Source organism: Microcaecilia unicolor, chromosome 10 (genome assembly GCF_901765095.1).
Source record: "Microcaecilia unicolor chromosome 10, aMicUni1.1, whole genome shotgun sequence".
NCBI lineage: Eukaryota > Metazoa > Chordata > Amphibia > Gymnophiona > Siphonopidae > Microcaecilia > Microcaecilia unicolor.
The window spans coordinates 156,237,159-156,261,263 of NC_044040.1; the positions used below are offsets into that span (position 1 = coordinate 156,237,159).

The 24,105-nt window shown below is 43.0% G+C and overlaps 1 protein-coding gene across 1 annotated transcript in view; it reads right to left on the reverse strand.

Moving 5' to 3' along the window:
• The window catches only part of PER2 (period circadian regulator 2), a 199,369-nt gene that overhangs the window by 39,131 nt on the left and 136,133 nt on the right, over positions 1 to 24,105 (reverse strand). Inside the window, exons 14-16 of the mRNA XM_030215648.1 lie at positions 22,746 to 22,851; positions 14,266 to 14,428; positions 719 to 846 (exon numbers count right to left, since the gene is read on the reverse strand). Of these exons, the coding sequence (XP_030071508.1) occupies positions 719 to 846; positions 14,266 to 14,428; positions 22,746 to 22,851 (397 nt within the window). The remainder of the gene's footprint in view (positions 1 to 718; positions 847 to 14,265; positions 14,429 to 22,745; positions 22,852 to 24,105) is intronic.

Consider the following 24,105-nt stretch of genomic DNA (forward strand, 5'->3'; position numbering starts at 1 on the left):
CTCCTTCCCTCTGCTTCCCACTCTCCCAGTCCCATCCATCTCCTGCTCCTTCCCTCTGCTCTCCACCCTCCCAGTCCCATCCATCTTCCCTCTGCTGCCCCCCCCCCCGCGAGGTCCAGGATCATGACTCTGTTTACCCCCTCTCTTCCTCCCTCCCTCCGGCGCAGGCAGCAGTCTTCTTCAACCTTTCTGTGCTCCTGGCAGCGGTAGCGACATATACACGCTGCCTTCGGACTGCCCCGGAAGCCTTCTCTTCAAGTTCCTGTTCCCACCTATGCAGGAACAGGAACTTGAAGAGAAGGCTTCGGGGCAGAGCTGAAGGCAGCGTGTACGTCGCTACCGCTGCCAGGAACAAGAAAGGCTTAGAGAAGATTGCTGCTGCCTGCGCCGGAGGGAGGTAGGAAGAGAGGGGGTAGATAGACACGCTCGTCTCCGTCCGCTTCTTCCCTGCCCTCTCTGTCTGCATCCCGCCTTCCTATAATGTCATTTCCTTTCGGGCGGGACGCAGACAGAGAGGGCAGGGAAGCAGCGAAGCGGATGGGGACGAGAGCGTGTCTGCTTTTTTTTTAAAATTTTTTTTTTACTTCTAGCGCCAGTCCACGTCGTCGTCGTTTGGGGGGCATTGCCCCCCCCTCGCCCCCCCAGTCTACACCCATGCTCTAAAGTAATGGTAATGTTTAAATTACAGTTAATGGCTAGATCCAAGAAATACTAATACCTCCACATAGCTGTCCAGTACCATCAGCTGCTTTATGCTTTTCATTATCAGAGATGGATGAGGTAGGATTTGATAGGGACTTGCATCTCTTCTTCCCAACAGTGGCTACAATACAGCTCTCTAAGTACCTATATAAGAGTGATGCACAGCAAGGAAGCAGAAGGCTAAATGTATATTCTGTAAAGCAATTAATTATGCAAATGCTCAAACTACACCATATCGAACTCTTAACAAAACTCACTTTTGTAAATAAAGACATTAAAACTATCCACCAAAATATAAATTTAAAGAATAAGCAAAATAATTCATCTTTGACATTTTAAAATTTTAATAAGAGAATTGAGCCAAGAAGAATGATATTTAGATATTAAGTAGTAAAAGGAAGGCAAATAACATTAAGAAGTCTAGAGTACGACTTCCAAAAGGAGGAACTGGACTAAGCATGTATACATCATAAAGGTAGGAAAAGGAAAGTAAACTAACAACTATACAGTTTCTATGATAATCATTCTAAGTTACCACTCTTGGACCATAATGTCATGAGCAAAGGCACTGCTACATATTTTAAAAACCAAGGCATGGGGCCCATAGGTCCTTGCTCCCCCCCCCCCCAAAGTTTTAAAAAAAAACCCACATAGGTGGCTGTGTGTGTGTGTTGGGTGGGGGTTCATCATTGTACTCAATCATTTGTGGTTCCTGAATTGGCCCAAAGTCAAGGAAGCTTTTCCACCAAAGCTTCCCCTGCATAGAACAAAGACAGTTCCACTGATTGCACCCATCATCAGAGCACAGCCCACCCTCAACTATCTTTAAATTACCTATAAAAGATGGTACAAAAAAAAAGTTTCTATGCATAATGAAACCACCAATCAGGTTCAACCATGCAGTAAAACTGCCAGTAAAGTTATGTGATAGCATCATTCAACAAATTCTATATAGTTTAGATTTTATACATAATGGGACAAAATCTCAACATAAACCCTGCATATACAGTTCTATAATAGAACTCAATACAAAAAATATATTCAAATTGTGGGTTCATCTCAGCACAGCAGCACCCATTCCTTCCACTGTCAGATACTTTGTGAAACAGCAAAAATGTTTTACGTGGAGGGGCATTTTGATATGACGTCTAAGTTCAACTTTGGACGTTTTGCTAAAAATGTCTAAAATTCAAGGGGGAAATACAGCCATTTTCAAAAAGAAAAATGTCTATCTTTTTTTTTCGAAAATGGCTACTTGCTAGATATTGTTATGCTCTGTGTGTTTATCTTTTTGGTCCACTAAAACAAACAACAAAAAAAAGTCCAAGTGAAAAACACACAAAATCAAGCCAATAGGATGTAAGTAGAGCCAGCATCTTGGTAGACTGGCCACACAGACATCCCAGGAGAGCAATGGGGCACTGCAGTGGACTTCAAATAAATGGTCCCGGGTACACCTCAAGGTTGCTAAGTACATAAGCATCCCCATGCTGGGACAGACCAAGGGTCCATCAAGCCCAGCACCCTGTGTCGGTCCCTTACCTTGTCTGCTCAGCCCCACAAAATCCACCACCCCCAACTGTACACCACTACAATAGCCCTTATGGGTGATAGGGGCACCTATATGTGGGTACAGTGGGTTTCGGAGGTCTCACAGTTTCCACCACAAGTGTAACAGATAGGGGGAGGTATGGGCCCGGGTCCACCTGTCTGCAGTGCACTGTACCCACCACTAGATTACTCCAGGGACCTGCATGCTACTCTGTTGGACCTCAGTGTAACATCTGAGTCTGGCAGTAATGCTTTTAATCACATTTTTGGGGAGAGGAAGGGGTTTTGTGACTACTGGGAGAGTAAGGGGAAGTCATCCCTGATTCCATCATCTGGTAATTTAGGGTATTTTTTGTGGCTTATTCGTTAGTAAGGGGAAAACAACCAAAAGTGGAGAAACTGGATCTGCTACGGGAGGAAGAGTAAACAATAAAAAGTAGCGTGATCAACACAACACTTCCAAAACACCCGGAAGACGAATGGTAAAAAAATGATTGTTTATTAATGAATAAGACTCGACCCGGAGCCATCTTCGGTGAACAATGCCTGCCTCAGGAGTCTGTATATTGTAAAAAGCCGAATAACTAAAGCTGCATGGACAAGGAAACCAAATCAAGCCCTTAAAAAGACTAGTGATTAGTGAGTATGCCAAGCACTAAGTTGAAATGACTGATGAAACTGAAGAAAAAGTCAAGCGTAATGTGTGCCAAACAGTAGAACGCCATCCACATCTTCATCACCGACGTTTGGTCACTGAAACACTCTCCTGAATGGACTTTGCCCGAATCAACCAATTGTCCAGATATGGGCAAACCAAAATCCCTTCCACCCGCAGGGCCACGGTAACGACGACTAGAACCATGACCTTGAAAAACGTCCGAGAAGCGATGGCCATCCCAAAAAGGCAGAGCACAAAACTGGTAATGGGCAAGCCAAACCACAAATGAAGAAATCTCTGATGCGCTAGCAAAACTAGAATATGAAGGTACTTTTCGGTCAGATCAAGGGATGTGAGGAACTCTCTGGTCTGCACCCTTACTTCTTTGGTAACACAAAATAAAACGACTACAGACGATTCAAAATACTGCAGCTTGCGTTATTTGTAGTGCTTTCAAAATATGATAGAATTACTCCACTGTTATATCAATTGCACTGTCTTCCAATAGAAGCTTGGATAAATTTTAAAATTCTTACATTGACACACAAAGCATTTACCTATCTAGTCCATTGCATTTGTCTAATCTTATTATCCCTTAGACACCAGTGTGGACACTGGTCGTTGACAGACAATAGATTGGTAATTCCATCTCCATCTAAAGCTAGATGGGAATCAACGCGAACATCTGCATTCTTCTTCTTAGCCCCTACCCTTTGGAACTGCCTTCCTAAAGAACTTAGGCTTGAAGACTCCTACACTCATTTCCGCAAAATTTTAAAACGCATTTTTTTCGAGATGTATTTGAAGATAACGTTTAATGCAAAACTAAATATAAAATAACGGAAAGGGATAGGAGAAGAGAAGAAAGAAGGGGGGAGGGAGAGAATAAGAAAAAAGGGGAGAGAATAAGAAAAAAGGGGAAAGAAAGGTTGGGAAAAATGAGAGAATATATTTTTATTTTTTTCAGATTTTATTAAATGTTTTTATGATTATGATTATAGCTTAAGTAATTCGTATGAACTGTTTAATTGACTGTCTGGTTTGCTGTGCTTTCCTATCATAAATGGATTTCAGAGTATGTTTTATAGTATTTTAACGTTATATTTTAATGTTATATTACATTTTAAACCGTTCTGACTTACTTTGTAATAAGTGATCTAGTAAATGAATAAACGATAAGAGGCATGGGCCTAGCCTGAAGACCCGCCCTGTTTCAAGTCAGGCACAAACCCAGACTTACTTAAACAAAAGAATGACACATTGCAAGGCTAAATCAGGAGGAAACTCCCCTCAGAAGGTTGCTGAGATGGCCCAGCACGAGATCCGTGGGTAGAAACTGGATCCAGTCTCAGAGGCTGATCAGGGCCCGAGGCTGCAGACGTATCTGCCAAGATGGTGATGGTTCCCATCAAAACTGGGGATGTCAGCAGCACCTCCACATCATCATCGCTCTTCGTTCCATGCTGCCGTGGTCGGAGACCTTAAAAAAAGCCCCAGACCAGGTGCAACTACCATCAAGGACCTCGCACAGTCTGAACAATATTACAGGACCCGGAGCCATCCATTCTCTTCTAGAGCACACCAAGCATTTGAGCCATACAGTGCTTATGCCGCCAAGCAGGAACTGGCCCCTTGACAACACTATTGTCCCCATGGAAACCCGAGGAAACTGCCAAACACTGATCAAAACCACTCCAAAGTGTTGAAAAGATAGCTGTGAGGCAAGCTGCTGCACAGACTGAATAGCTGAAAATAGCCCATTCACAACATGCTCCTGAACAAGAAGGCACCGTAAGGTAGGCAGAACCCCAGGCACTCAAACTGCCTGCTTGTCCCCAGACCGAGCAAGACAGCCAAGGCACTAGACACCAGAGAGGGGGAGCTAGGGGGAAGTCCTCGACCAGTTGGGTGTAGCACCCCCCCAAGGCAAGGAAGACCCCTGCAGCCCATGCCTCAGTCCAATAGAAGGGAACAGAACTGCACTGAGAGGAAAACAGCACCAAACCAAATATGGGTGGTGGTGGTGGGAGGACACACCAAATTTCATTTTGGTTGCCCCCCACCACCCATTATTTAATAAGCGGAACGAAAACAACCCTCAAAGCCTACTCCCAGGACTGCACAGACTTACCACATCTACCATCTAGCCAAATGTGTACTCAAAGATTCAATGTAAAAGAAAATGTACATCATAAAAGGAAAGTAAGGTAATCCATCAACAAATTTGTACAATTATCCCCACTCCACCCCCCTATATATTCATGGGAACAATGTTAATGACGCCAACACTAAACCTTGTGAACAATAGAGAAATGTAAGGCATCAACAAGCAAAACAACACTTGCAGTTCCAAAAGACTTATACATTCACCAAACTGTGAACAACTGAAATCTCCAATCTAAATCTTCACTACTGCTTCTGTACTCAATGTATCCCATCCTGGCCCCTCCCCAATCTCATAAAGATAGTGTGAAAGAGAACAGAAGACCCATTCACAAAGAGACTGCGCGTGAGAAAATCATCTTAGGCCCCAAGCCCTCAAGAGAATTAACCACTAAACTGCGCCCTTGGGGATTCAAAGAGTGTATATAGGGCCCCTACATAAAGAGAAACACTTTCTACGCTTTGGAGACAGATGTGCTCCCCTATGTTCTAATAACATGAGGTCATGAAATTTATTACGCCAATGCCAATGGTCCAGAGGCAAATCACTTGTCCAAAAGGCTTCTGCCTAAACTACAGGCTTTACTAATCAATTGCTGGGCATCTCTGCTCTGCAATACAAAGAGTTATATCTAAAGAGCTCCAAGGGGAGAGACGGGAATGCGCAACGCCTAATAGAATATACAAGTTTTGAAAAACATCAATCCAAAATGCCTGCACTAAAAAACAATCCTAGAAAGAGTGGAAGAATGAGCCCCAAATTCATTGGGCATTTTGTACAGAAAGGAGTGTCCGTATCCCCCATTTTAAAAATTTGAGTTTGGTAAGATATGCCCTATGTAATATCCAAAAATGCCACTCCCTTAGGTCTGCACTTATTGGCCAAGTGGGAATGTGGGAGGTCAATGTAAGAAAGGTTGGTTCTATCTAAATCCCATGCCCAGCACAGTCAGATAAACTCTTTATCTTTCAGGGGGTAAAGGGTCATGAGTGCTTTATAGAGGCCTGAGACTGAAAGCTTATCTCCCTTCACCAAAGTAAAAAAAAAAAAAAAAAAGTCTCAAACAGTGACTATGCAGAGGACCTCAAAGCCACAATATTAAAGAGTTAATATAATGAGATATTTGGTTATATGCATAAGCATTATTGATCTCTATGCCTATACCTAGCCACCCACAACTCAGCAATGAGCCCTATCAGTCAAAACAGAAGATCAATTCCCACGTCCGAAAGTGCTATTTCATTGCACGAAGTAAACAAATAACCACAAACTTGTAACAGATCAGACGTATTTGGATCAATTCCCCAATACCTAATCATCTCTTTCCAGATCTCCTAAAGTGGACTCAGCAAACAAACTATTCCGAAAAGAAAAGACAGAGAACAACAGGCCTTGGGGCCTGCAACAAAAAATAAAAATGACATGGAGCAAAACAGTTAAGTTCTAATGTCATGAAGTATAATCCTGCCTATCCAGAAACCAGTCGCCCAAATGGCGAAGCACATAAGCTTGAAGCTTGATTATAACATCGCAGGTTGGGCAGACCATATCTCTTCCCTCCAGGAACCCAACATTTGTTGCAATGGAAGATTAGACTTCATACCTCCCCAGCAAAATCGCCCCAAAAGTTTGTATAGCAGTTTTAAATCTTTCTTAAGAATACAAAGAAGCAATAGTTGTATATCATAAAGCCATTTTGGGTATTCTAACATGCAAAATAACTGAATTCTACCATGTAACGCGAGTGGCAGAGATAGCCATGACTTCAACCGCCAAGCCGTTGCCTCCAACAAGTGGGAGATATTTAAATGGTATAATTTAGATACCTGCATAGAAAGTTGTATTCCCAAATAAGGAAAGGAGCCTCACTCCCATTGAAGTGGGAAGATAAGCCTCCATTTGTTTTGAAATTCCTCCGTAGATGCTAATGCTAGGGATTTAGAGTAGTTGAACTTGAAACCAGTAAAGTCACCAATTCTTGAAACAATTCTAAACAACCAAAGCAATGACTTCAAAGGCTTCGTGAGATGTACCAGCAAATCATCTGCAAAGGCTGAAATGGTGAACTTAGAATTACCTATAGGGACTACAGTGAATTCTGGGATGTTGGATCACTTCCCGAATGAGAGGATCCAAGATAACACAAACAAGAGGGGTGACAACGGGCATCCCTGTCGAGTACCTCTACGAATATAGAACTGTTTGGAACGATCCCCATTGACCACATGAATGCCTGCGGGTCAGAATAGAGAATCCAAACTGCATCTGCAAAGACAGTCCATACTTTCCCCCATTACCACAAACAGGAAAGGGCAGAGCACTCGATTAAATGCCTTTTCTGCGCCAAAACTGACAAGGAGAGAAGGCATCCAACTCTCAGCTACCACCGCCAGTGAGGCCAAATGGAGAGAACATTTTTTAGCCGACACTCGCCCTTCACAAACCCCATCTGGGCTGCATCAATCAGGTCCGGGAGTACACATGCCAACTCTATTAGCTAGAATTTTGGCATATAGCTTTACATCAGGGTTTACAAGAGATATGGGATGATATGAGCTTGGGTCCTCCAGATCTTTCTTTGATTTTAGTAACACAATTATCTGAGCTGTCCTTTAAGGAGTCCGCATGGGTTCCCTCAGCGCCCATCGAGCTAAACAATGCGGCAGAGGGGACTTTACCCGCTCATAAACTGTTTATAGAACTCCACACAATATCCATCTGGGCCTGGGGTCTTATGAAGTGTACTTTTCTGCATAGCCAGCAATAGATCTTCTGTAAAAGGCGCATTCAAAAATGCATGCTGGCGAGGGGAAAGCTTAGGTAGATCTAGATTGCCCAAGTACAACTCACTAGTCAAAATCCCTCTTTCAGTGCTTGCAGAAAAAGAGATTCATAGAACTGGAAATGATCCACTATATCTGCATCTGAACAGAGTATTCCCCCTCCCTGGTCTTGCAATATGAGAATCCAAGACAGGCCCCCGTCCTACCCTTAACTAAATGTGCAAGCAGTTGTCCAGTTTTTATTACCATATCTAAACAGGTGGTATTTGTAATAGAGCTGTGATTTTACTGCTCGTGATGTAAAAGTTCATTCAGCTCTCTCTTGGATGTCAATAAAGCTGTTTTCTACGCTTCAGTGGGAGTTGTCTCATGTTTAATTCTCTGACACTGTATCAATTTTTCTAGTCTAAGTATTTCTCTCTCTCTAATTTTCTTAGTATGGGATCTATAAGAGATGATTTCCCCACGCAGTACAGCCTTCACTGTTTCCCAATAAAGAGCAGGTTGATGTATAAGTTGGCCATTATGAAATTCATATGCATCCCAACACTCTAACAGAAAAGCTTGACATTTTCGGTCCCCAGATAAATCCAAGGGATATCGTCAATTGTATCCCTGAAAAGTTCCCCGGCCCATCTCAATCTGAAGCCAAACCAAGATGTGGTCGGACACCTTATAGGGACCAATCTCCGCTGTGGGGATATATGGGAAAGGGAGCTAGAAACAAAAAAAAATTTATATGGGACTGGGAAATGTGAGCATGGGAAAAATGTGTATAATCTCTGACTGTAGGATGCAAAACACGCCACACATCTATTAAATCCAAGGTATTTGCAGAGCAGAGGCAGGCCCCCAGGATATTGCCAGAGCGCTGGGCACCAGGAGAAGACTTATCCAAGTAGGGATCATATACCAAATTAAGATCATCCCCCCAGAATCACATTCCCATCCTGATAGGGAGTCAAATGATCAATTAAGCCTTGATAGAATTTTTTATCAAAAACATTAGGGGCGTATAGATTGCAAAGCACTAATGGATGGCCATCTAGCTCAACTGAAGCTAAAATGTACCTCCTCTCAAGGTCCCACACAGTGGTCCGTACCTGAACATTTAAGCCCATACAAAATAAAATCATCACCCCTGCCTTACGCTGGACAGCAGGGGCCTCCACTAGGCTCCCACCCATCCTTTCTGAAATTTAGCATGCTTTGTTGAAGCTAAATGGGTCTCCTGCATGAAAGCAATGTCTGCCTTTTGGCGTTTCAAAGCCTGCAACACTTTGGTTCTTTTAATTGGAGAGGAAACCCCTCTCAAATTCCAGGAGACAAATTTAAGTGATCCCAGGACACCAAGAAACAATAGTTTTAAAAATATATGCTAAAAAATACAGAGATAGAAGAGGAACCCATAGGGGCTCCAAGTACCTAACCGCAGTGCACAGTCTCCATAAGAACAGCAACATAGCACAAACCAGAAACCATCTCTCAATCACATCATACTTCTAACTCTTTGCTATCCCACCTACCCATCCCAATGAGAAAGGAAAATGCCCTCTTCCAGGACCAGATCAGAGAAAGATCCCCCCTCTCCCTGCCCACCTCAGCAAAAAGGAAGGTAAATACCCGATGGTTGAGAAAAGATATATAATTTAGTCCACAACAAATCTGCCGGAACGTCACTCCTGCAGCAAAAGCCTCCAAACTCTGCATTACACTCTTCACTAAGGCACTAAGACCATGAAGTATGTGTCACGTGGGTGCTGGAGGTTGATCCCAATCACTGGGTAAACTGCGGGGCCTCAGTAGCAGATGGTGAAAAATGTGTCTTGCCATCATGGAGGACTCGTAAATGGGCTTGATAAAGCAGTGCAGACTGTATCTTCTTAGAATAGAGCAGTTTACAAGCGTCTCTAAATGCCTTTGTTGTACCGAAACTGCAGCAGAAAAGTCTTGGAAGCAAAGGGCTGGATGTTTTTCATACTTGTAAAGATACCCACAAGCCTCAGAGTTCGGAAAACCTCTTGTTTATGTGCAAAATCAGCAGTTTAAAAATAACAGTCCGAAATGTGGGTCCTTAGGCCTTACTGGTCAAGCAATGGGCGTGTTCACTGCCCAAAGGGCCTATGCTAACTGTAATTTTAGGGCTTTGGGGAGACAATCTTCCAAAAAAGGCCCGTAGTTCAGAGTCTTTAATGGTCTCTGGGAGCCCAACCCCCGGACATTTCTCCGGCACACCTGGTTCTCCAAGTCCTCCAACTCAGCCTCTAGCTGGTCCAGTTTCTGCTGCGTTGCTTGCCAACTGTGTGTCCTGCTGCTGAAGCTTGTCCTCCACATCTAAAAGACCACTGTTGATAAGTGGAGAGATCCAAACATATATTTTCCAATTTGCCATCCTCAAGTTTATCCAAAACCTTTTGGAGCTTAACGTCTACCATAGATTCCAATAATGTTGAAACTTCTGCTGCAATCTCTGAAGCCCACGTGGAGCCTACTGATTTTGGGCTTGAGGAATCCCCATCCGCCTTCTGGTTTTCTCCTTCACAACCTCAAGCTCCTTCTTTCCTAAGCAGTTTGGTGGGGGTGAAGGAAAACACTCCAATTTTATAGCCAAAGACTCCAGCAAGTAGTACTGCAAATATTGAATTGAGGTAAGAACACTGAGGTAGTGCGAGGTTAGATATTAAATGAGGGGACCCAGGAGCTCAGTTCAGCGACATCCACTATCTAGCTCTGCATCACGTGATCTTTAATGCTCACTATAATTAAAATGCAATAGGAGAGAAACATTCAGATAAACCTGAAATGGAAATTCTAAGAAGACAAACTCTATGAACAATGCAATATTGATAAAAGAAAAGCAAGAAATGCACTCCCTCCTGTACTTTGCAAAATATTAGAGAAGATGTACATTTCCTAACGTTGACATATTCCAATCCTTAAATAAAATGGGTTATTTATACCTTTGTTATCAGGTACCAGGGTAGTGGCTTGAGAATCTCAGGGGGATTAAAAAAAACCCCAAAAACTGATGGAGGCTGGTTGATTGAAGTTGTGAAATTAAGAAAATCTTAATAATCTTTATGTATTTATTTATTGCATTTGTATCCCACATTTTCCCACCTCTTTGCAGGCTCAATGTGGCTTACAATACATCAAGAATAGTGGAAACATATTAGAAAATAGACATTTGGTGTACAGAAGGATCTTGGGCAATATGATAATAGTAATACATAATAATAGTTTAACAAGCTGATATTATGAGACAGTTCTAAATATATGTGGAGGAGTTGTGTATATTCACATTGGTTGATCTTTGTGGTAGGCTTTGTCAAAGAGATGGGTCTTCAATAGTTTGCGGAAGTTCGTTAGTTCGTAGATCGTTTTTAGGTTGCTTTAGTAAGGATAATTGCTATTTAGGATCTGTGTCCTGCTGCCTTACTGGCTTACTTCCCTTAACAGTGATGATACGGCTAACTTGGTTTACCCCACTGACATTGGATGATTATTATCCTACTGTTATCGATCAGTTAACTTTATCTCTTTGTTAAAGGATGGCACCTTAGAAGGTGAATGTGAAAACTACAGACCCACTGGAAATATTCCATATCTGACTAAGGTACTGGAGGCTGGTGAGGTAAAACAGCTGCAGGAATAGTTGGATCATTTTGCTTTGACTGATCTAGTTCAGTCTGGATATCAGAGCTTCCACAACACAGTCATGGTGTAAGTGGCACTACTCCATGAACTAAGATTGATAACAAAGTAAGAGAGATTCCAGTCATGGAGCTAGACTTTTGCAGCCTTCAGTTTGATTGATCAGAATTTCAGTTAAGTTTTAGTTGATTGTACTCCACCTAGAATGGTTAAGTGGACTATAAATGCCCAAATTAAATTAAATCATGATTTGCACAACCCGAGTGAACTGGGTGTAAATGGGTAAATGGGGTGGTACGCTTGTGTTCAACAACACCTTGAAGGGCAAATCTTCTAATGTCAAAACAGAGGAACAAATATCTAGCTAAAATCAGTAAGGTGAGGTGACCAAGAATCATTAATTTTCTTTTTCTTTTTATCATAATGTACTTTTGCATTCTGGCCTCAGTCTTCTGCAATGATATTCAGATTATAACTCCATTAGGCCCATTTGGAAGTGGGCATGAGGGTCAGTGCCCCCCCACCAAATGTTGAGGACGCTAATGCTGCATTGGTCTCCCCTTCCCATTTCCACTATGACTTCCTCACCCTTTGCACCACAATGCTTTTCATTTGAAGAACCATGGAAAGACTTCCAACTGCGACACTGACAAAAAGCCCCTGAACAAAAATCTTAACTCAATAATACCCACCCTAGTCAAATATTTTCATAACTTACTTAGATATACAAGGACAGCTCACAGCTTTAACAGAAATGGTCAGGAAAAAGTGCTTCCCAACAGTCTTCCCGTCTCTCTCCATTCTCTCACATTTTAATGAGCAAGGGTATAAAGGGCTCACAAGCAGCATTATTTCTTTAAAATGGGATTCAACAACCTGTAGGACCGAGATCCCGCAGGGTGCTGAATTCCATGGGAAATCAAGATGTAGTAAAAGGTGATCTTTTACTACACCTTGATAATTTTAAGATTAAGGGGGGGGAAGTTATCTTTTATGGCAGTTTCATATATTTTACATATCATGATAAATTTAGCTTGTTATATATTCATTCTAATATTTATAACATGAGAGTAGCCATACTGGGTCAGACCAATGGTCCATCTAGCCCAGTATCCTGTTTTCCAAACAGTGGCCAAGCCAGGTCACAAGTACCTGGCAAAAACCCAAAATGTGGCAACACTCCACACTACAAATTCCAGGGCAAGCAGTTACTTCCCATGACTGTTTCAATAGCAGACTATGGACTTTTCCTCCAGGAATTTGTCTAAACCTTTTTTAAACCCAGATACGCTAACCACTGTTACCATATTATCCACAAATGAGTTCCAGAGCTTAATTATTCGTTGAGTGAAAAAATATTTCCTCCTATTTGATTTAAAAGTAATTTCCTCGAGTGTCCTCTAGTCTTTGTACTTTTGGAACGAGTAAAAAATCGATTTGCTTCTACTCGTTGTACACCACTCAGGATTTTGTAGACCTCAATCATATCTCCCCTCATCTGTCTCTTTTCCAAGATGAAGAGCCCTAACCTCTTTAGACTTTCCTCATACGAGGGGAGTTCCATCCCCTTTATCATATATAGATGGGGCATAATCGAAAGGGGCACCCAAGTTTTCCTGAGGACGTCCTCAGACAGGGGTGGGGAAACCCGTATTAACGAAACAAGATAAGCATCCATCTTTCATTTTGATAATACGCCAGGGACGCCCAAATCGTGAAATTTAGGTCGACCTTAGAGATGGTCGTTCCCAGTTTTCGGCGATAATGGAAACCGAGGACACCCATCTCAGAAACAACCAAATCCAAGCCATTTGTTCGTGGGAGGAGCCAGCATTCGTAGTGCACTGGTCCCCCTCACATGTCAGGACACCAACTAGGCACCCTAGGGGGCACTGCAGTGGACTTCATAAAATGCTCCCAGGGGGTCCGCCTTCCTGAAGTGCACTGCACCCACTAAAACTGCTCCAGGGACCTGCATACTGCTGTCATGGAACTGGGTATGATATTTGAGGCTGGCATAGAGGCTGGCAAAAAATATTTTTAAAATTTCTTTTTGAGGGTGGAAGGGGGTTAGTGACCCACTGGGGGAGTAAGGGGAGGTCATCCCCGATCCCCTCCGGTGGTCATCTGGGGCTTGGTCGTAAGAAAAAAAGGACCAGGTAAAGTCGTGCAAGAGTTCGTCAGGGACGCCTTTTTTTCCATTATCGGTCAAGGACGCACATGTGTTAGGCACGGCACAGTCCCACCTTCGCTACGCCTCTGACACGCCCCAGTGAACTTTGGTCGTCCCCGTGAAGGAAAGCAGTTGAGGACGCCCAAAATCGGCTGCCGATTTGGGCGACCCTGTGAGAAGGACACCCATCTTGCGATTTGTGTCGAAAGACGGGCGCCCTTCTCTTTTGAAAATAAGCCTGATAATGTCTTGTTTTTATCTATGAGTATTATGATATATATCGTGATATTTTTATTTATTTTTTGTGGCGTTTTATGTTTGTTCTAGACTGTCAGACCCCTGACGCTAGCAGTTCATGGAAATACAGCCGTGTCAGGGAACCTTTACGCAAATTGTCCTAATCCACCAGTTCTTGGACTGTCTTCCTTTGGCAATCTCTGTTTTGAATGTTTGATTTCCAAGGTTTGTTCCTTTCTATGTTTTCTCCTTAACATCTTCCCTACCAGAGAAATCAAAATAACAACTGAAGATGCAAAAGTTCAGAATGCATATTAGCTCAGACAGGAATTGTGCTACTTACCTGATCACACTGTCTAAACAGTTAATCTGCTGGTAGGAGTAGGAAGGTTGTTTATAAGTTAGTTGTTGAGTGATAATATTCTTCTGAGTAGTTATACTTGCAGAATCCTTTCCAGTGGGCATTATTAATTCCTTAGTCTGAACATTAAATCCATTCTGTTTTTCTGTATTAAAAAATATATACATTTAATTATATACTCCAAAATCTACCTTTATAGTTATTTTATAGAAAAGACCCTGACGCTTTCCATCTACTCACAATGTTTGACAAAGATTTACTCTAGCATGTGCCAGCTAATAACAATTATTGGTTTGGGTTTGAGATACAAGCAGTGAACTAAGGTACCTAGAGGGGAGTAGGGGATAGAACACAGGATGCTGCTATTGAAAGATGTTTTGTCTAACGGCTCTCGAGCTGTGGTAGATGTTCAAATTGAAAACCTCAAAGCCAGAGGGGAGAGGAGGGGGTGGAATCACATCAGAAGGTATGGGAACGGTTATAATCGGGTCCCCTACTTCTCTGAGTCCTTCTGCACCACAAGGACATGCATACTTGGAATTTAACTCAGATCAAAGATAATTCTCAAGATTATTATTAGTGAAGCATCAGAAGGGGGGTTACAAAGAGTATTCTTCAACATCAAAGATGTTCCCTAACTAACATCTAAGTTCCTCATAGGTCCTTTGTATATTTTTTCTTTGAAAAATATCAATATGCTACCAAATACTCAGTTTGCTTCTATGACAATCTTCCAAATTGCATAAAACTTGTTTCACTCTTATCTTTGTTTCAATGAGAGGTCTATATCCCTGACCAACTTATAGCAAAATGTAGCAGTATATCGGATTCTTCTTCTGTGAATGCATGGAGTATATGGTGATATCACAGTGACTGAAAGGAGATGCAAAACTAACAGATACGAGTGTTTACAGAGGAGTGCCGATCACTTTCGGATCCAAGCTTGATCGAGCAATCCTCAACATTTGATGATGTAGCCTCAGGGTCTCTTTTTGACCTATGCAGGAGGTGGACCCCACTATACCTTCAGATATGAGGAGTTTCAGTTTGTAGGAATGATGTTTCCTACCCTTAGAATCAGGGTTCTGGGACTGCGACAATTAATGTGCATATAGATGGTTTCAAAAGAACAGCAGCTTCCAAAGCTCTGTGAATCTTTGCATCCTAAAATTTACCAGGGAAACAGACTATATTCAACCACTAAAAACTTAATATTCCTGCAGCTACTCTTTCTATACTACTATGTACAGTGAAGTAATATTAAAACAGTCAGATAATTAAAGACACAGACATAAAGTGTAAAGATACCGTAAAAATAAACCTAAAAATGGGGATCCTAGTTTCTATTTCAGTCTCTCTTACACCCCTCTCCATCAGAATTTCTTCCTCCACATTTCCCCCACCCCATGGTTGCTGGCATTTCTACATCTACCTCCCCATCCCCTGCGGTAACTGATATTTGAGGTCCAGTTCCCACCTCCCTTCGGCTGACATAAGAATATAAGTGTTTTCCATACTGGGACAGATCGAAGGTCCATCAAGCCCAGTATCCTGTTTCCAACAGTAGCCAAGCCAGGTCACAAGTACCTGGCAGAAACCCAAATCGTGGCAACATTCCTCCTCATCCTCCGTTGCCTTCAAAATGGTAGTGCCCTGCCCTGTGCATCCTGGGATGCGCTAGGAGTGGCTTCTCCACCGGATTTTCCAGCCCTTGTGTCCGGGGGGGGAGATCAGAGAGCTAGAGATCTGCTGGACCTCCTGCCCCCCGTGTCGCTGTCCCTGAGGGGGTGGGGGCTTGGGGGGCACTAGCCACCAGGTCCTTGATTGCTTTTGGGGGGGGGGGTTGGGGGGCCTGCAAGAATGCAACGAATGCTGGACATGGCTCCCATTCCTCCAAATGTTGCATAAACCTTAACGTCAGCTCTGAGCTGGTGTTGGTTTTGCTGCGGGAGCAGCGTCAATATTTGGTGCGCTGCCTGGTGAGCATGGGAGAGGAATAGGTAAAGCCCTGTTTAGCATGCATTTGCATGCTGATTGTGTTCAGAGCTGGCAAGTGCACTGTTACGTGTGCTTGCCGGCTCTGATCATCAGGCGAGAGCAAGTGCAGTTGCTAGTAGAACACTATTGGCCTATACTGTCCACGTTTGCTTCTGATCATTTGGGCATAGGGAAGATTTACACTGTTTACTTTCTGTTATTCATGAAGAATTCCTGTCCCTCTGAGATTCCTTCTGGCTTCAGCTGAGGGGGGAGGGGGATGGGTTCCACTCTGATTCAGAGAAGGCTTTTTGTTTCTGAAGGCAAGTATATATTTTTTTGGTTCACTGTGGTAGCTGCTCAGCTCTGATTGCTGGAACTCCTGGGGCTCAAGGGCCAAGAGCCCCGTGAGCCTTTGCAGCCCAAATTCCTTTTTAGTGCCTTCCTTGGTTCTCTTCTCAGCTCCAACTGAACTTTTCCCTATTGCATCAGAATCCCAATAGCTCAAAAACAGTTGATAGAAGTGAAATCACTGCTGAGAGGAAGGGCTAAATCAGTCCTGCAACCACCCCCCCCCCCCTCCAAAGGATCCATTCCAGGTCTCGTCTTTGCTGCCTACAGGCTGTACTTGAGTCCCAAGGCACACAGCACTGTCTCTGTTTCAGGTTTTACTCTAACCAGGAAAGGAAAACTCTAGAAATCTGTACTTACTACTCAGACTTTTATAAGCTCGAGGGGACCAAAATTCCTCTATCTTTTTTTTTTTTTTAAGTGAGGTCCCCCCTCATAATGAAGAAGATTAGCATGGGAGGGTGTTCCTGAGATTAAACTCTGACAACAGTTAAAAGGTAGAATAGCCCAATGATTGCCAATGGCAACCTGGCCCAAGCCTTTGGATAATGCCTTCTATGCCAGTGTGAGTATCGTATATTTGGTGGAGGTAACTTTCAGTAACTTCAATTTTTGCTGCTCAATAGCCACGGCTAAAACCTACAATCACATGTCACAACCAAATATGATGGCATGCTTTTGCTCCAAGCAGTGTATGCAAACATTTTCATGGTCTGTGATGGATATGGTTATAATAGGTCTACCTGCTAATTTTCTTTCCTCGAGTCCATTCAACCCAGCCCAGATGCTTGGGTTTGTCTCATCCTATCAGCAGGTGGAGACTAAGGACTAATAAGCTGTGGTGTTGTACTTTACCAATATTCGAATAGCAAAGCTGTGGTCAAAAGACATATAATACATTTCCCCAAAGAACAACCCTTAACTTTGATCTCATCACAAATAAACAACTCAGGGTGGGTTCTGGACTGATCAGGAGGGACTCACGAAAGAAAAATTTGCAAGTAAGAACTAATTTAACCTTCCTCATTATCCCACCAGACCAGTCCAGATGCTTGGGATTTACAAAAGCAATGCAATTCCCACCTTTAAATCTTTGCCTCAAGGGCTGCATCACTTCTGGTCTGTAAATCTAAAGGCAAGATAAAAGAGTGCATGGAAGCCCAGGTAGCTGCCTTATATATTTCTTGCAGAGGAATTAACGAATATTCTGCTCATGAAGAAGACTGTCCCTTCGTTGAGTGAGCCCACTCAAAAAATAAGCAGATGCAAGTTTCCTTAATCCACTGGGCCATTGCCACCTTTAACACTGATCAACCCTTTCTCATTCCACCAAACAGAACAACTCATTCATTTGCCTAAGGTACTCCTTCAATACTCATCCTACTGTAGTGAAAAGTGCTTAGATAAGGACAGAATCACAGAACCTAGTAATATTCTGCAAAGGAGTGTCTAGTAATTCTCTAGACTCGTGTGTCTAGAGAATGGTACTACAGAACACCAAACAGGATTAATTTCACACCGGTAGTACCCAATGAAAAAATATGCCAAAGTAGAAATATATATGACAAGCAAGAACACAAAATAAATAATACTGCTAGAATAATACAAAAATAGATATCTGACATATATTATTCTGTTACAGTACTAAGAATATACCTGAGAACAGAATAATAAATGCCAAATACATTCAGATAATAAACCATGCCCATGAGAGCTAACACAGGCTTTAGCAGACTAGAACTAGCAACTAACTGTCCCCAAACTACAGGAGTGAACCCCAATTTCTCACCATCACAGGCCACTTGCTCCACAGCTGAGTCTCTAGATGAAAGACAGGATTCTATCCTTCAGTTCAAACTGTATTCACAACAACCAACCAGTAAACATATCTGGTCAGTGTAGAGAAAAGTTACAGATCCCACCAACACTGGTAGCTGGTCTCTCACACAAGGTTAGAAGCTGTAATTCTCAGCTTATACTTCTCTGTAACGTTGTTATACAGCTCATTATTTATCAGACACAAGACAGACAATCTTTCTCTCCAGAGCTATCAGCTGAGCATCCGCTCTGGTGCTGCACCAAAAACTTCTTCTCCCTTGTTCTTCACCAAGTCTGGTACCAGACATCTGTCCTTGGGTGGCTGTTTTGGCTCAATCAGGTCACACATTCCTCCTGTCCAGCCAAATGTAAGCCTGGAGAACCTTGATGTCCATACTTGATTTAGACATACTCCTTGCCAAGTACTGGCGCAAGGAGGCCCACAATCCTTTTCTCATACTTGTGTTGGTGTAAATCTGTCTTGTTACCAACTTCACACCTCAAGATGAAGTGCAGATGCTCTGGAATGCCAATCCTGCTTATAATCGAACGAGAAAAAACGCCCAAGTTCTGACCTAAATCGGGAGATGGACGTTATCTCACAAAAATGAATAAAGCGGTATAATCGAAAGCCGATTTTTGGACGTTTTCAACTGCACTCCGTCGCGGATGCGGACAAAGTTGATGGGGGCGTGTCAGAGGTGTGGCGAAGGCGGAACTGGGGCGTGGCTATCTGCCGAACAAAGATGGGCGCATTTCACCGATAATGGGAAAAAAGTATGCGTTTTTAGCTAGAATTTAGGACACTTTTCCTGGACCCTGTTTTTTCACGAATAAGGCCCCAAAAAGTGCCCTAAATGACCAGATAACCACTGGAGGGAATCGGGGATGACCTCCCCTGACTCCCCAAGTGGTCACTAAACCCTCCCACCACAAAAAAATGATGTTTCACAACTTTTTATTTTCACCCTCAAATGTCATACCCAGCTCCCTGGCAGTAGTATGCAGGTCACTGGAGGAGTTGTTAGGGGGTGCAGTGGACTTCAGGCAGGTGGACCCAGGCCCATCCCCCCTACCTGTTACAATTGTGCTGCTTAATGCTTATTAGTCGTCCAACCCCCCCAAACCCACTGTACCCACATGTAGGTGCCCCCCTTCACCCTTAGGGCTATAGTAATGGTGTAGACTTGTGGGCAGTGGGTTTTGAGGGGGATTTGGGGGCTCAACACACAAGGGAAGGGTGCTATGCACCTGGGAGCTCTTTTACCTGTTTTTTTGTTTTTGTAAAAGTGCCCCCTAGGGTGCCCGGTTGATGTCCTGGCATGTGAGGGGGACCAGTGTACTACGAATCCTGGCCCCTCCCACGAATAAATGTCTTGGATTTATTCGTTTTTGAGCTGGGCGCTTTCATTTTCCATTATCGCTGAAAAACAAAAACGCCCAGCTCACACATTGTTGAATAAAAACATGGGCGTCTATTTTTTCCCAAAATACGGTTCGGTCCACCCCTTCACGGACCCGTTCTCGGAGATAAACGCCCATGGAGATAGGCGTTTTCGTTCAATTATGCCCCTCAATGTGTCCTTGAGCTGGTAGGGGGTGTAAAATGTAGGAAACATTCAAGCAATCATAGATGGTTCCTGGCCTAGTCAGAGTTTGGTTCTTGGTTATCCTGGTCTATACCTTCTAGTCTCCCGAAAACATCCTCTATTAATCCTCTTGACACAGAAGACTTAGGACAATCCTCCAGAAATCTTGGCACTTTGGACTCTGAAAAGAGTTTTGATAGGTTTTTCTAAGTCTTCTCCATAAAATAAACCATCTTTAAATGGCAGCTTACTAAGCCGTATCTCAAGATGCCACATCCACCAACCAATTTCATAGCTATAGACAATGGTGAAGTGCCAAAATAAGTCATATTTATTTTGTTACATTTGTACCCCGCGCTTTCCCATTCATGGCAGGCTCAATGTGGCTTACATGGGGCAATGGAGGGTTAAGTGACTTGCCCAGAGTCACAAGGAGCTGCCTGTGCCTGAAGTGGGAATCGAACTCAGTTCCTCAGTTCCCCAGGACCAAAGTCCACCACCCTAACCACTAGGCCACTCCTCCTCAAGTCATACAAAGTGTCTGCTAAATATGAAGTATCCACATCTCAAAAGGGTGAAGGTGGCACATCTTCAGAAGAAGACTGCAAAGACTTCTCAAGCAACTGTTCTGCCCACCTAAATAAACAGACTCACATCTGACTTTTTTGCAACAATTTCATTTGTTCTTTGATCAGGATTTTACTGTCAATTGTTTTCAATTTATAATTTTCTGATAATGAAACTTTACATACATTGTACCATGCATATGTTACTACTTGACTGAACTATTGTACTGTCATGTTCCCTGGCTTACCTCAATCCAGCATTAAGTGATTACAATCTCTACAACTACTGCTGTTCGATCCTTTGTAGGGCTAGACATCAGGACTCCGTTACCCCTCTTCTTCTATAGTTATATTGGCTCCCCGTTCAGTTTCGGGATCGGTTTAAAATTTTAGTTCTAGCTTTTTGAGAACTTCATGAAGAGACTCCGTATTACCTATCCTGTTATACCATGCCTTATATTCCTGCACAGTTGTTAGTCTCTTAATGATCACAGATTGACGTTTTCCTCCTCTACTCAGGCAGGTTGAGAATCTACAAGATCTACCGATTTCTTTTTTCTGGTACCTTATTATTGGAACAGTTTAGCTCAGGACCTGTGCTCTGAACCCTCCCTTAAACAATTTAAAAGAAACTTAAAGACACACCGTTTTACTCTCGCCTTTAATACAGGTTAATGCTGCCGGGCATTGTAGCAACAGTGGTCAGAATGAGTACTGTAATTATTTTAATATATATATTTACAAATGTAACGTGGAGGGGCATAATCGAACGTCGCCGGCCAAATAGATCGCCGGCGATCTATTTGGGTGGCGGCGCAACAGGTGGCCGGAACTGTATTATCGAAAAAAATGGCCGGCCATCTTTTTTTTCGATAATATGGTTTAGGCCGGCCAAATGCCAGAGTTCGCCAGGTTTGAGATCGCTGGTTTTGTTTTTCAGCGATAATGGAAAAAAAATGCCGGCCATCCCGAACCCGGTGAAATCCAAGGCATTTGGTTGTGGGAGGAGCCAGCATTTGTAGTGCACTGGTCCCCCTGACATGCCAGGACACCAACTGGGCACCCTAGGGGTCAGTGCGGTGGACTTCAGAAAAAGCTCCCACATGCATAGCTCCCTTACCACGGGTGCTGACCCCCCAACCCCCCCCCCCCCCCAAACCCACTACCCACAAATGTACAACAGTACCATAGCTCTTAGGGATGAAGGGGGCAACTATATGTGGGTACAGTGGGTTTTGGAGGGCTCCCATTTACCAGCACAAGTGTTACAGGTAGGGGGGATGGGCCTGGGTCCACCTGCTTTAAGTGCACTGTGGTACCCACTAAAAGTGCTCCAGGGACCTGCATACACGCAGGCCTCTAGGACTTGTTGCTGCTGTATAACCTTGGCACACCAGTTGACACCTGAAGACTAATCTCTTTGAAAAAGTCCTTTATTTGAATAAGCACGTTTACTCACAGTTAACTGCAGATCAGAGGTTTTGTCCCACTGGCAAAGAGTCTCCCTGGTACTGAGATTAGCAGTAGGTCAGAGCTGGCAGAATGGTGTATAATGCCCTCTTTCAGCAACATTCAAGGTAATAACTAAGTTCTCTAACTTGGGTAACACATGAAAGGGATCTAAAACTGGCTTACAAAAATGGCGACTACCTCATGGACTAACGGAAACAAAACAGGGCACACTCTGACACAGTTAGCAGGGGGAAAAGCACCATGGGAGTAGAGCCCACTATATAACGTAGAAGTTAAGGTCCAAGATATCTGACCACGTTACAAATAAATCCACGTTGCACTAATATGTAACACCAACAGCAGCAAAAAGAAAAAAAAGTGTGTGTGTGTGTGTGTGGGATCCAATTATTGACAGCATTATAAGTAATGCCACGTTATACTGGGTCCACAGTGTACCATCCTAAAAATGGCACAGCTGTAGAGACTAAAGATCACATAAAGTGATCAAGCTGTTATCATCCAAAGCTTTTTTTAATAGTGATCTCTATTTAGACCATTACACTAATAAGAACCCAGAACTTGAGAGTTGAGTTAATGCCTGATTAAGTCTTCAAAACAATCAAAAACATAATAATAAACATAATCATAAACATGTTATCTTGTAGCAGTGCAGTGTATTTTGTATAAAGAATTAGCTTGTATTCCCCACCTGTAAGCTTTTTCTTAGGTTCCAGTTTTGCTCTAGATTCTATGAAAACTTGCTGTCCTTGATTTTTAACTAGATGCACATCTTTGCAAATGTCTTGAAAAGTGCTCTAAAGGAAAAAAAAAACAAACTTCACAATAAATGTTGGCTTATGAATGACATTAGCTCAGAAATATAGGAAGCAAATCCGTAGTGTAACAAAATCTGTAAAGCCAGGGCTCGACAAAGTTTTAGGATCTAGAAGCCAGTATAAAAATCTAGGAGATACATTTGTAATGACTAGAATTATTCATTCATTTATGCACAATTATAAATTGCATATTCATAATGTGCTCAAGATGATGAACTACAAATTGTGTAACACAGTAGCAGGGAAGGAGCAGACAGGAAGCAACTGTTCTCCCCTTCGCTCACCCACCTACAGTGGTGGAAATAAGTATTTGATCCCTTGCTGATTTTGTAAGTTTGCCCACTGACAAAGACATGAGCAGCCCATAATTGAAGGGTAGGTTATTGGTAACAGTGAGAGATAGCACATCACAAATTAAATCCGGAAAATCACATTGTGGAAAGTATATGAATTTATTTGCATTCTGCAGAGGGAAATAAGTATTTGATCCCCCACCAACCAGTAAGAGATCTGGCCCCTACAGACCAGGTAGATGCTCCAAATCAACTCGTTACCTGCATGACAGACAGCTGTCGGCAATGGTCACCTGTATGAAAGACACCTGTCCACAGACTCAGTGAATCAGTCAGACTCTAACCTCTACAAAATGGCCAAGAGCAAGGAGCTGTCTAAGGATGTCAGGGACAAATCATACACCTGCACAAGGCTGGAATGGGCTACAAAACCATCAGTAAGACGCTGGGCGAGAAGGAGACAACTGTTGGTGCCATAGTAAGAAAATGGAAGAAGTACAAAATGACTGTCAATCGACAAAGATCTGGGGCTCCACGCAAAATCTCACCTCGTGGGGTATCCTTGATCATGAGGAAGGTTAGAAATCAGCCTACAACTACAAGGGGGGAACTTGTCAATGATCTCAAGGCAGCTGGGACCACTGTCACCACGAAAACCATTGGTAACACATTACGACATAACGGATTGCAATCCTGCAGTGCCCGCAAGGTCCCCCTGCTCCGGAAGGCACATGTGACGGCCCGTCTGAAGTTTGCCAGTGAACACCTGGATGATGCCGAGAGTGATTGGGAGAAGGTGCTGTGGTCAGATGAGACAAAAATTGAGCTCTTTGGCATGAACTCAACTCGCCGTGTTTGGAGGAAGAGAAATGCTGCCTATGACCCAAAGAACACCGTCCCCACTGTCAGCATGGAGGTGGAAATGTATGTTTTGGGGGTG